This window comes from Portunus trituberculatus, chromosome 47 (genome assembly GCF_017591435.1).
Source record: "Portunus trituberculatus isolate SZX2019 chromosome 47, ASM1759143v1, whole genome shotgun sequence".
Classification (NCBI taxonomy): domain Eukaryota; kingdom Metazoa; phylum Arthropoda; class Malacostraca; order Decapoda; family Portunidae; genus Portunus; species Portunus trituberculatus.
Window position 1 is genome coordinate 17,512,459 of NC_059301.1, and position 13,123 is coordinate 17,525,581.

Consider the following 13,123-nt stretch of genomic DNA (forward strand, 5'->3'; position numbering starts at 1 on the left):
ATCGCCGGGAATTTACTGGGGGACTAATAAGGGAGGTCTGAAGGACTGCCGACACAGAGCTAAATGTATGATATTCCGTCATCGATTTGAGTGTCGGAGGTTGTCGCACGTGCCTTTCCTCCCAAACCTCCCGTACCAGCTGCACACCTGCCGGGGGGCGGTACCGTCGGAACGCACGCCCAATCAGCGGACGATACGCGAACGTGCGGCCAACCAGCGTCGGCCCGCCCTCCTGTATTCCGGCCAGGTGCCACAGACACCCGAGGGACAGCCCACCATACGCCACAGTCAGTTGGTCACCGTGCGGGGAGCGGGGTGGACGCACTCTCCTGCGCTCCTCACACCCTTCCCGCTCATACTCCTAACAAGATGTGAGGCGCTGGGCCAGACGCCTCCACATTACTCCACGAGTCGGCTCGCTGTGTTCATCTGTGATCTCAACTGTGATAATGCCGAAAGGCTTCCTGGTGAAGAGGAGAGAAGAGGAAATGAGTGCATTGGACTTGATACCATACAGACCGTGGCGCGATGTCACCCTGCCGGTGGAGCAAGAGGAACCTGTTGACTTCAGTCTCCGAAGTCGGCGTGATAGCGACAGTTCCGACACAAGGGCTCGGGATGACCTGCAGCAGGTACGTGGAGAAGTCGAGGGGGTTAAGGAAGTAGTGCACGGCCGGGGCGCTGAGAAGGGATGCCGTCTGCTGGTGCGGACTCCAGACTCTGGCTTCAGCAGTCCCTCTGATGGAGATTTCTACAGAAGATCAGTGTGTCACACTCCATCTGTGCGACTTCCAGCCAAGATTTACCCTGATGCAATAACTCCCAGTGATGTGGAACAGACGGCCCCTCTGGCGCTCATCAAGAAGCGGCCCGCCCTGGACGAACCAGACCAGGGTTTGCACGTCACCACCTTACACGACCCTCCAGACGCCAGTCACTTCCAACCTTTCCACCTGACCATCCCGCGCGTGGACGACCCGCGGTACCTGATGCCGCCTCAGACCAGCCCCTACCACCTGTTGTCACCCACGCTCTACTGGCCGCATGGCTCCTCACCCCTACGGTCGCCCATCCCATTCACGTCTCCTCTCGGTCGTTCTCCTTACGACCTAAGTCACAGTGCCGTGTCTCTGCAGAGTCCTCAGGAAGGACTCAACCTCACCACCCGTCCTCCAGGCTCTCCACGCCTCGTCACTCCCATCAAAGTTCCACCCAAGTCCCCAATTGGTGGCGCCGTCACTCCACAAAAACGTAAGTCCCCCACCACTTCTATAACACCATCAGAGAAGAAACTCAAAACCTCCAAGAAAACCAAAGCCGCGCGGCGCCTTAACTTTGATGAGGACAAAACTTCGCCAGTGTCCGGCACTATCATTAGAGAGTTGGCTGAGGGAGAGGAGCCCCTCGTCGTCAGGAAAGGTGACATTGACCCGGCCTACAACGTCGTTGAGATCACAGAGGAAGCCAAAGCCGAAATAGCTAAGATCGACAACAAAATCGGCGACTATGTGTGCCGTCTTTGTAAGGAGATGTATGATGACGCCTTTGGTCTGGCCCAGCACCGGTGCTCCCGCATCATTCACGTGGAGTACCGGTGTCCAGAGTGCGACAAAGTGTTCAACTGCCCGGCGAATCTCGCCTCCCACAGGAGGTGGCACAAACCCAAGACTTCCGTCGGTACTAACTCCACCGCCGGTACCAGCACGGCCTCCACCAGCACCAGCACCATCAGCGAGACGGAGGTGTCGCCGGGCAAAAGCTACACTGAGAACAACAACAACACGAGCAGTACAACCAACAACAACCTGATGAAGGGACCTCCTGCCTTGGTGCCGCTGCCGCAGTTCATGGCCATGGAGCGGGAGGAGATGATGTCCGAGGAGCAGTTCGAGTGCGAGCTGTGCTTCAAGAAGTTCAAGAGGCAATCCTACTTGAAAAAACATCTGGCTACGCATCGTGGGGAGGGCGGCGAGGGTGATGGGGCGGGGCCGTCTCACGCACCCCAACCTCCGCCCCTCACGCCTCTCCTGTCTCCACACTTCCCCGCAGAGGTGCTCCCCTGCCACCTTTGTGCTGCCGCCTTTTACACGGCGGCCGCCCTGGAGCTGCACCTGGAGACCGCCCACCTTCCAAACCTAGACGCCACTTCCCCCACCCAGCTACATGTTCCCCGTCCTCAAGTCTCCTCTAGAGGACATATTCCTATCCAGGCTTCCCCTTCCACACCGTCCCACCTCCTTCACCGCCCCCATCAGATATCTGCGCCAACGTAACTCTATGGCGTGCCCAACTTCTTCCCCTTTCTTCCTTCCCTTCCTTCACCACTCGGCGCAGCAGATGTCCAGCCGATGCCAAAACAACTTGTGGAGTCATCGGTCATCTAAGACATCACCCAAGGGCGTCATCGGCAGCTCCTCCCGGTGCGAACGCGGTTCTCCGTCAGGCGGGTCTTCAGCTGGCGTGGGTGCAGCGGAAGCCTTCTCCACATCGTCCCAACCCCCGCGACTCAACAGGTACCGGCCCTCGGGCCTCTTTATACTCTAGTCTTGGCCGCCTCGTCATTGTGGTCGGGCCTCTTAGTTACTGGTCACTGTCTCCATATTGCTCTGTATATCATGTATCCATAGGTTTAACCTGAGACAACTTGAGGGCGTAACTTAGCGGTAGATGAAGGTCACTAGGTCTGCCAATTGAATGCCTGTGTGTGTGTGTGTGTGTGTGTGTGTGTGTGTGTGTGTGCGCGCGCGCTTACAGTGAATGGTGTTCAGATTCAATGATAAAAATTCTATCACGAATTTGTCTTTGTTTTGTAGCGAGGGTCAAGAGTTCGGCAGGCAGGGCACGGGGTGTCCTGCCTGATCGAATTTTGTTTTCAGTGTGTGCAAGAAATGAGTGGGTGAGTGAGTGAAAAGAAGGGCGCCACTCTCAAATCATGTCATAAAATCTGACGTTGATCTCAGTTTATGTCATGATCCAACACAAGACGCAGGCGGGACTGTCTCGCAGCGACGCCTGAGTCTGACGCTGATCTCATCAAGGCACTTATTGATTTTCATGTCTTTTGTACAGAATTTGTGAAGTGTTACTGATCTCAGTGAAATATTCACAATGATCACAAGCTATTATTACACTCATATTTTACAAGCCTAAATTAGAACTACTGAACATTATACTCAGCTGAACACATGTGCTATGCTATCAAAATTACATAGATTTACCCTAATGGCCCTCCTAACGATTATAACTTCCAATGCGGGTGTTGCTAATTATCACTGCGCCCCTTGTTAGGAGGCTTCAGCACCAGCATGTCATCAAACACGTCCTAGGCTGACCCTCAGTAATCAAGTGAAACCCTGTTGTCTCAGCTACCAGGTAATTAGCCTAATCAACCGAAGTACCTGAGCACACCAGAAGGAACACAGGATAATACTCTTCACATGATTTATGGCATTTATGATGTACTGTACATACTGAGCAGGTTGACTTTACCACAGCACCCACTAAGTAATATCATGTGATTAATGTGAAACAATTGTTAAAAAATCTAAGTTATTATGCAAACATTTCCCTTTGCAGTAGGTAAGGCTTGCCTGCTCCCAGCCCGGCGTGACGCTTAGGGCGTCACGCCGGGCTGGGAATGATGAGTGTTCCTCGTGTCCTTTCTGGTGACGTAGTGATTAAGTCTTTTAGTACGTAGTAGGAAAGCGATCACTTGATGAGACCAACACGAAGTCACGGACACACAGCCATCACCTCGATAGCAATCAAGAGTCAACCAGTGTTAATCAAAGATGAGCTACTCCAGTTTTTGTGTTGATTGGGCTGCGGCTCACGGAGGCACGCGCGATGGATTATTAACTCGTCACCTCGGAGTCCGGCGCCACCCCTCCTGGCGTGGACAGAAGCTAAATGAAGGCGGGCGAATTGTTAAACATTCAATATTCATCAATAAGATTGCCGATGTGATAGCGCTGACATCATGGAACGTTCACGCGGGCATAAATTTGTGCGGGAAATATAAAGCCTAAAATTGTTCATTGCAAATCTTGGGTATTAAATTTACACACGAGGTTTAAGTTGTCTCTCAGCGGATCGTGAGTGTTGCTAATGAGCGGGTGTGAGGGCGTGTGGGGCGAGGCGCGGGGTGGGGAGGGCGCGCCACAAGGCTGGGTCTTCCCCCACACCGGCGGCCAACCCTCGCCTGCCGGATAACTGGATAATCGAAACGGCAACGCTCACTCTCTATACCGGATTAATTACTTTTCCATTCTGATCCCCGCAGTTTGTTTTCTTGTTTGTTTTTTACAACTTTATAGTTTTTCCCCTGGTCGCATCGCGGGTCTCACGCCAGCTTTGCGTCCATGGGGCTGAAAAAACAAATGTTCACAGGCTGGACACAGCGGTATTGTTGTTGGCATGAAAAGAAATATCCGCGCGTGTTTCAGTGTGGGCTGCTGTGTGGAATAGTTTTACAGGATTCACTGGTTGACTGTGGAGTGCGGGTCGCCGGTAACACACCAGCCCGCCCCTGTATCACCGTAAGCTCACAACCAATTGGCTAGATTCGTGCTGGGAATGCGTGCAACATGAGCAAGGAATACCGTGCAATCAGGGCGTGCAATATATCACTAATATGAATGGTGTGTAAGGAAGAGTGTAAGTGTGTGCGTGTGTAAGATTAAGTCAACGCAGCTGTGCTTAGTGATTAAAGAAAGAGTGACACGTAAAACTGAACCTAATTTTAAGTGAAAAATTGAGGTGCGGTGTGTTGCCGGCGAAGGTCCCTTGAGGGCCCGGTGAGCTGGTGTCCGCGGCTTCGTGTGCATCGTGTGTGCTGTTCAAAGGATATCTGGGCTGTGTGTACAATTAATTCGTGTTTAGGGACGATTAACGCCTACCGTGTATATAAAGTGCCATAAGTGTGTACATATGTATAGCTCCTAAGTCCATCATGCCCGGGCGTGAGGTGGGGGGCTGCATCCATAGGGCGGCTTTTGTTCCTGTATGGGTCCCGCCCTCCCGCCGTCACCAGGAGAGGGCCAGCTGGTCACCCCGACACGACACACGCGCTGGGGTGATCAGTTAGTCTCCTCTCACGTCGTAATTGCCACTTTGACGTCACCGCGGGCTGTGCTGGCGAGGGTAGTTCAGTGTTACAACTCACTTCGTCCATCACTCCGCGTCTTCACTTCTGGGTCACTCTCTCATGACTCACATTGATTTTTTTCTGGCATGATTGTAATTACTGCTCACAACTGACGAGGCAAATAAGTCGAGTTCAAGCAGGATGAGTTCTTGTGCAGGATAAAGTACCAAAGTTTCATCCTATACGGTTTCCTGTAACGCCAACCCTTATATACATACTGCTGTCGTAAACCGTTCGTCACTTAATGCAAAAGAATAAAAGATTTTGTGATTCAAGATAACCGATCAAGACGTGAGAAAAGGACGTCTTGGTGGCCAGGAGTCTGTGGGCATTGTAGTCTAGCGTACGTACTTGAGTATTACCAAGCAGGGTCATCCTCTTAAGCCCTGAGTAGGTAAGGTCAGGAAGCTCACAAAGATCTTCCCGCCGTCTTGCTTGATGCTTTACTCTATTGGTTACTTTCTCCCTTTCCTCCCGTGGTACTGAAGGCGCTGGAGGAGTGCCCGGCTTCTTTCTGAAGGGAGCACCACCACCACCACCACCACCAGTACCATTGCTGCTACTGAGACGGGTGGTGCTGGTGACGAGAGAAAAAATGAAACCTTAATATAACTTAGAAATAATTAGACAAGTAAATTATCATATAAGAAATTAATTGATAAGTAAGTGAATAAGTAGATGAATAAGAAGCAAACACTATACGATATGAAAAGAAGCTAATTAACAAAACAGAAGACGAAAACCACAAAGAAAAAATGAAATATGAAAAAAAACGTAAATAAACTTAACATAATCTATAATTTACACACAAGAATCAAGTTAAATGCCAGAGAGAGAGAGAGAGAGAACGGAAGATGAAAAACTAACGTGATTCTTGTGTTTAACTTATTAAAAAAAAAAAATATATGGTGTTCCCTTCAGACCTCAGCCACACCATTTCTCCTGCGCCTTCTAATGGAGAGACTACAAAACATACTCCTCCCTACCCTCCCCTCCCCTCCCCACTCCTTCCCTTCCTTCCCCTCTCCCTCCCTCCCTCCCTCTTCTGCTGCTCCTGAAATCTTAACTTAGGTCGGCCGCCTGTCTTTCACGTCCTGTAGTGTAAGAGAGAGAGAGAGAGAGAGAGAATGTGTGTTTGTGTGTGTGTATGTGTCTTTATGTCCTGTGGGTGTCTGGCATGCCGTGATGTACAACACTTTATGATAAGGCTGAGTGAGTGTTTGTCCACCGCTCGTGTGAAAGTGAAGTCCCTCTCTTCTCTCAGCTTAGAGTGGTGTAGTGTGTACGTGAGTATGTGTGTATGTAATTTGTCCTTTGTCGCGTATATTAGCTCTCTCATAAATTAGTTCTAGGCATCTTTAATGTAGTTCTATTTTTTTTTTTTTTTTGTGTGTGTGTGTGTGTGTGTGTGTGTGTGTGTTTGTGTGTTTTAATTTGTGTACATAATTATTTTGTCATATATATTTTTTTACTTATATTTCATACCTTCCTGAGCCGCGTTCGGTTATGATGTGTCTCTTAGCTCTCGTGTGTGTGTGTGTGTGTGTGTGTGTGTGTGTGTGTGTGTGTGTGTGTGTGTGTGTGTGTGTGCGGGCCTGTATGCGTGTGTGCGTGCGTGTGCATGAGTGCGGGAGCTACAGAGTACATCTCCCACACGGCCGGAAGCCAAGGATGAGAACAATCTAGTCACACATCTAGTGCAGCGAACGTCAGTGTTTCTAAAGAGTCGGTAGGGGCGTGCGAAGCTGGCGCGGTGCAGCGAGACCAAACCAGACCACCTGTAACCTCACACGCAAACAATTCACTCACCAATTCAACCAGAAAAACAAACTAACTTATCTTTTTTTCACCGTTTGATATTAATAACACATGTATAACTCACGACATTTAGGTCACCAGTCAAAATAAGGTCAGTTTGTCACCTCATCTCGCCGCGCCGCGTCTGGTTGTCTGCGTCCCACTCTCCGACTCGTCCTCACATGATCTCAAGTTCGCCATGTAGTCGTCTAGTCACAGCTCAGGGCGGCGTCACACTCAGTCAGTCGATAGTCCAGGTTGTCACGCCGTCCTGCCCTCGAGCTTAAGTCGTTTAGGTTTAGATAACTTGCTGACTTACAATGGAGTCTGCTACTTCTATTACACGTAATTCAGCACCCAAGTTCCGCCACGTTCAGTTCGATATTATGATTTAGGTTTTTTTTTCCGTATTACTCTCCTTTGTTTCCTTTCCTTCCTCACACGTGTCTGCTTCGCTCATCTCACAACTACGTTCACTTTTGTACCTCTCGATTTTTCGCGATGTACTTGATTAAGTTTCACAGAGCTCTTGAGTACAACAAACTGTTCCTTCCTTCTTTACAGCTTAGGGCAACGAGTGTTTTGCCTTTGATCACTGTGACAATCAAGTTTTTAATCCGATTCGGTTTTAAAATTCATCTTTCCTTTCTTCCTTTTCCTTTAATCTTTTTACTTTTTACCTCGTATTATTACTATTATTATTACTATTATTACTATTATTATTATTATTGTCATTATGATTTCGTTGTGGCCTTATTTTATCTAGTCATTCGGTTTAAGTATAATCCATAAATCGGAGCGAAGAAGAATACGTTAACTCTGACACAGCAAAATGTTATTTTTTTCTCTCTTTATCATCAACAGCAAAATAAAGAAAAGCGAAAGGAAAATTATGTAGTTTAGCTTCTCGTTTCATAGATAAACCACATTAATTTCGTCCAACTTCATGTGTCACAGTCTTCAATATTCTCTCCGCTTCTTGAATTTCAAAGCCCCCATACTGAATGCAGTCGCTTCAAGTCGATGTCCGTCGTTACTTGATTCTAGTCAAGTCATTTGCCCTCGAGTCACTCCCAGCGTGGAGCTGCACAGTGTGCATCTAGTCATTAGTTCCTAAGTTAGATAAGTTAGTTACGGTTTTATATTCGCCCGGTGAATACACTTAAGCTTTCTTTCCTCTTCTCAACTACTCCACTCGTCCGTATCATTAAGTTCTAGGCTTACTTAGTTTAATGATTTCCTAGTTAAGACGTTTTCATGCCGCTAGCGTCTCCTTGTTGACGGTGTGTTGGTGCGCGGTGACGAGAAGAGAGAGTGAGAGAACAACATAGTCTATGCTGCACGCTAACAATCAAAACCTAGCCATATCATTAAGTTAAGTACATATCGGTTAGACACCAGTTAGGAATTCAGGGCATTAAGTTTCTTTTATACGTATCTTAGGATTTCTATCACTTCGAGACCCCGTACATAAGAACTGACAGCTACATATATACGACTGAGTGCCTTGTACCTGTATCTAGTCATTATGAAGCTCCATCTAGTCAGGTGTGTGTGGTGTGGACAGGTGAAAAGGGAGGGAGGGAGGGAGGAGAGGGTCTGTGGGGTAAGTTTAGCTTATAATGAGTTGCCTAAGTATTGTATTCTAGTCAAAAAGGAGAATCAGGTTTACTTTTTACGGCTTAAGCATTTAGTTGCGGCGAACAATCAACATATTAATAATTCTTCTAGTCAGGTTAGATAACAGGGTGCCTTTCTTTTTCTTTCCTTTTTCTTGGTGGATTTAAACAACTCATGGGATTTGTAATATTAAGGAAGGCGAGTGTTGTTTCAAGTCTCACCTTCTTGTATTACGCTGTTCCCGTGAGATATTTAACGTTCACAAGAGACAAGTCGAGAAAAATGAATAAGCTAGTCATTCCAAATCTAGTCATACACATTTCTGTAATCTAGTATATGTGGTCTAGTCATCTTAGATTTTACGTAACTCAATTTTCTTCCTCTTATGTAGTCAAGTCTGGTCTAGTCAGTTTTTTGGTGTAAGGTTGTCAAAAAGAGCGTCTAGTCAGTCATTTTTCGGATCTAGTCAGTGTCGTTTAAGGTGTGTCAGAAGGCCGTCTTGTCAGTGTAAAGTCAAAGATGGTCTAGTCTAGTCAGTCACGGGGTCGAGTCAATATAGTGTAAGGTTTATCAGAGGAACATCTAGTCAGTCATATCGTCTAGTCAGTGCAGTGTACGATTAATCAGGGCGGGAGGGCGGGAAGGGGGCGTCTAGTCAATCAATTGGTCTAGTCAATATAGTGTAAGAGGCTTTCATAAGAGCACCTAGTCAATCATTTCGTCTAGTCATAATGTAGCAATATAAGGTCTGTCAAAAGTACATCTAGTCACTCATTCTTTTGTCTCCAGTCAGTGTATGGTATAAGATTCGCATGTCGAGCTGGCGTCTAGTCATTATGGGTGGTTAAGCAAAATTCTAGTCTAGTCAATATGAATGAGTCTAGTCAAGCGTTAAGTCTAGTCATTTATACGTAAAAGTTTAGTCAGTTATCATAAGTTACCAGTGAAATCTAGTCAGGTATTATAAGAAGGTCATGCTTGAATATCTAGTCAGAAGGACATTCTAGTCATGCCATCGTGGAGTCTAGTCAGCGGTTCTAATCAACAAAAGATCTAGTCAGTCGATTAGCAAGGATTTAATCTCTAGTACCAGGAATGTTTTGTTACTGTAGTTACTTATCTAGTCAAACACCAGTCAAGTAACACGTAACAAGGCTCTCTCTCTCTCTCTCTCTCTCTCTCTCTCTCTCTCTCTCTCTCTCTCTCTGGTCAGCCAACACACCAAAGGAGACGAAATTTGCAGCTCATTAATTACTTTTTGGTCTCATAGATTTAAGCGTTTTTATTTCTAAATGGCGTAGTCTTAAATAAATCACCGCAGTTTTTATGAGCATTTATTATGACACTTGTTTTTATGTGTTTTCTTATAAGTTAGTATACGTAGATGTCTGTGCGTGTGTGTGTGTGCGTATTTGTGTGTGACAATCGCAACACTGTCAGTCAGCTCTCTTTTATGAATTAAGCGAGACAATCAGTAGGATCTAACATGGCTGTGTACATACAATTCTAAGTTATATGAGGCTGAAATAGTCTGAAGTGTGTGTGTGTGTGTGTGTGTGTGTGTGTGTGTGTGTGTGTGTGTGTGTGTGTGTGTATGTGTGTGTATAAGTATGCACCTACAACTCCTCCCTCCTCCCCCCAATCAGCCAGTGACTGGGGGAGGGAGAGGGCTCTTCACAGGCAGCTGAAAATTAAGGTCTACCTCCCTGACCCTCCCTGACACCCTCCGCCTACCCGCCCCTCCCCTTCTTCATTTTTCCCTACACTTCGAATCTGAACCGCCTTTCATTTCCAGGCGTTCACTTGAAAAATTTTCCAGTACTCTTTCATTGGTGCCAGCGCCCCTTCCTCTCGCTGGCTAGTTCCCCGGGTGGGCGAGGCCTCCGTGAAGGCAGCGGGAAGCGAGACCCATGAGTCTGTGGGTCACCGACATAGGCAGCATAGTAACAGTAAAGGAGAATGACTTCCTTGGCTCTATAGGGACTACCTGTATGCCAGTATTAAGGTTATATTGTCTTCAAAATGACTCCAGTATCTTATAAGTTAACTTTTAAGGTTGTACTCGTGTAGCAGCGCACTGCGCGTTTCTTAGGCACTTGATGTAGAGTTTCTGAGTAGCAGTAATGAGGGTTGAACTTATTTCTGATCAACAGTTGTATACGATTACTTAAGCTTGTAATCCACGTCCTAGTGGCGGTGGGTGACTCGTGAGAGCTGGAGAAAGATCTGAGACTTGCACCCTTTTGGATCTCAATGGCAGCTTTTTTTCTGATCCTTGTCCTGTTGTAAGTCTGACTGACCTTCGGGGAGTTTTCCCGGCTGTGGTTCATGCCTCAAGGTGCATGTTGCCCTGAAAGCTCCCTGAACAATCAGCCAGGATTGTATTATTTGACTTCCACTGTCTTGTCTGAAGCTGTGTATTATTTTGTAGTGATTTGTAGTCATCTTAGTCTTGTGTAGCCTTAAGGTGTGTAGTATCTTCACCATGTGTCCTCAACGAGTGTTTTCTTCTTGAGCTTTTTGCTACGTTAAGGTCCGGTTTCAGTGTAACTTTCGAGGTGACAGTGACCATATCAACATGTAACACCCGACAGGCCTCTATGTTTAGTCTGACATCCTTTGCCCGAGAGAGCCGTGCTTGTGCCCCTCGTGCACGGGCGAGGGACGAGGTCACCACCGTCCCGGCGGGGTGCCCGCGCCTGGCGGCTGTTGCCGAGGCGCTGTACATAGCTGGCTGTTCTGTACCATATCATTCGTATTGTACATTTGGACTGTTAGTGTAAGCCTTCCTGTAATGTCAGATTTGATGCCACAATGTTTAGATTCTGTTTCCTTTTCTTTTTTTTCAAAATTGTAATAAATTATTTGTGTGAATTACTGTTTTTCATAATCCCTTCCCCTGATGTAGAGGCTAAGGAAAATAAATCTTCTGGCAACGAGGACTGAGAGTGAAGAAAAATATGAGGAGAAAGAAGGAAATAAGATGATGAGGGTAATGATGATAATGACAATAATAAAAACAACAATAATGGCAATAGAATAATGGTATAATGAAATACTATTACTGCTACTACTACAATTACTATTAAATCTACTACTGCTGCTGTTGGTGCTGGTGCTGCTGCTGCTACCATAAGATATAAAATGAAATAATAATAATAATAATAACAATAACAACAACAATAGTAATAATAATAATAATAATAATAATAATAACATAACGATAATAAATAATAATAATAATGATAATAATAATGATAATATTAATAATAGTAATAATAATAATAATAATAAAAATAATAATAATAATAATATTAATAATAATAATAATAATAATAATAACAATAACAATAAACAATTCAATCTATAACAATGACAATCAACACCCAAGTCTGCCGTGCCCACCGCAACACAAGGAGTCCACACAAGACACCCTCCCTGCCCTGCATCATGTGTGCGGTGAGGGAGAGACCACGCGAAACAGCCCCGCCCTACACTGCCCTGCACCAGCCCGCCCCTTGGAGTGCCATGGAGAAGCTAAGTATGTCCCGCTAGTGTCCTTGAGAGCGTTTGCCTGCACATCTTACTGTTTGCTTTTATCTTCTGTTAATCTCAAAGGCAACATGAATTCTTTATCATCTTGTCCAGTAGTACTTTTAGAGCCTTTTCTTCCAATTACTGTGCCGCTGTTGTATACCTGCTAGTCTTAACTCCCTGTTTATCTTGCCTTCTTTTACCTGCCTATCTTAGATCACCACATTCATTTAGTCCTTCCTGCACAATCTTCAGCCATACTCTCTTCCCTTCAATTCCTCTCTCACTTCACGTCAAGCCACCACCACCGCCATCACTCCCCCGCTCTTTCTGTATGTTCTTTATCGCGTTATCAGCTTACTTATGGCCCGCTTAATGCCTCCTCGGGCCACCAGAGGTCATGTCCGTCGCCCAGGTATTGACGTGTCATGACGCTGCTGCCTCGCTCACACGCATTAAGGGAAGCTGCACAGTTCGTAAAAGAAACACACATTCTTGCCTGTCACTCGAGTGTACTTAACTCAATAATCATACAGGGAACTGACACACTGGTCTTTTATTTCTCAAGGTATTACACGGTTTACTATTTTTCTAAGGCACAACACGGCTTTTTTTTATATATCACTGGTCTTTTATTTCTCAAGGTATAACATCGATTTTTCTTTTTCTAAGGTACAACAAGGTTTTTTTTTTTCTATTACAACACGGCATTTTTTTATCACTGGTCTTCTATTTCTCAAGGTATAACAAGGATTTTTATTTTCATTTATTGATAACCTATTTTATATCGCAGCTTCACATTCTGCTCAGCTCAATTTCCGTGATCATTAAGGCGTAACATTATAACACAGTTTGACATTCATTGACATTCTACAAGTGACGCAATGAAAGAGGTGGGGGGATAAAAAAAAAAAATATGTTCCTGTCACACGGCTATTCACATGCACATTCCTTAATAACAACACAATATCGTGACATCAAATTTAATAACATTCTACAGCTTAACATTCTAACGCAGCTTCCCTT

General features: G+C 45.8%; 1 protein-coding gene across 1 annotated transcript; it reads left to right on the top strand.

The window, feature by feature from the left end:
• Positions 1–271: 271 nt before the first annotated feature.
• Positions 272–11,437, top strand: LOC123520712 (insulinoma-associated protein 2-like). The gene has a single exon (XM_045283249.1). The coding sequence runs from the start codon at positions 450–452 to the stop codon at positions 2,271–2,273; it is 1,824 nt and encodes a 607-aa protein (XP_045139184.1). The 5' UTR covers positions 272–449; the 3' UTR covers positions 2,274–11,437.
• Positions 11,438–13,123: the final 1,686 nt, after the last annotated feature.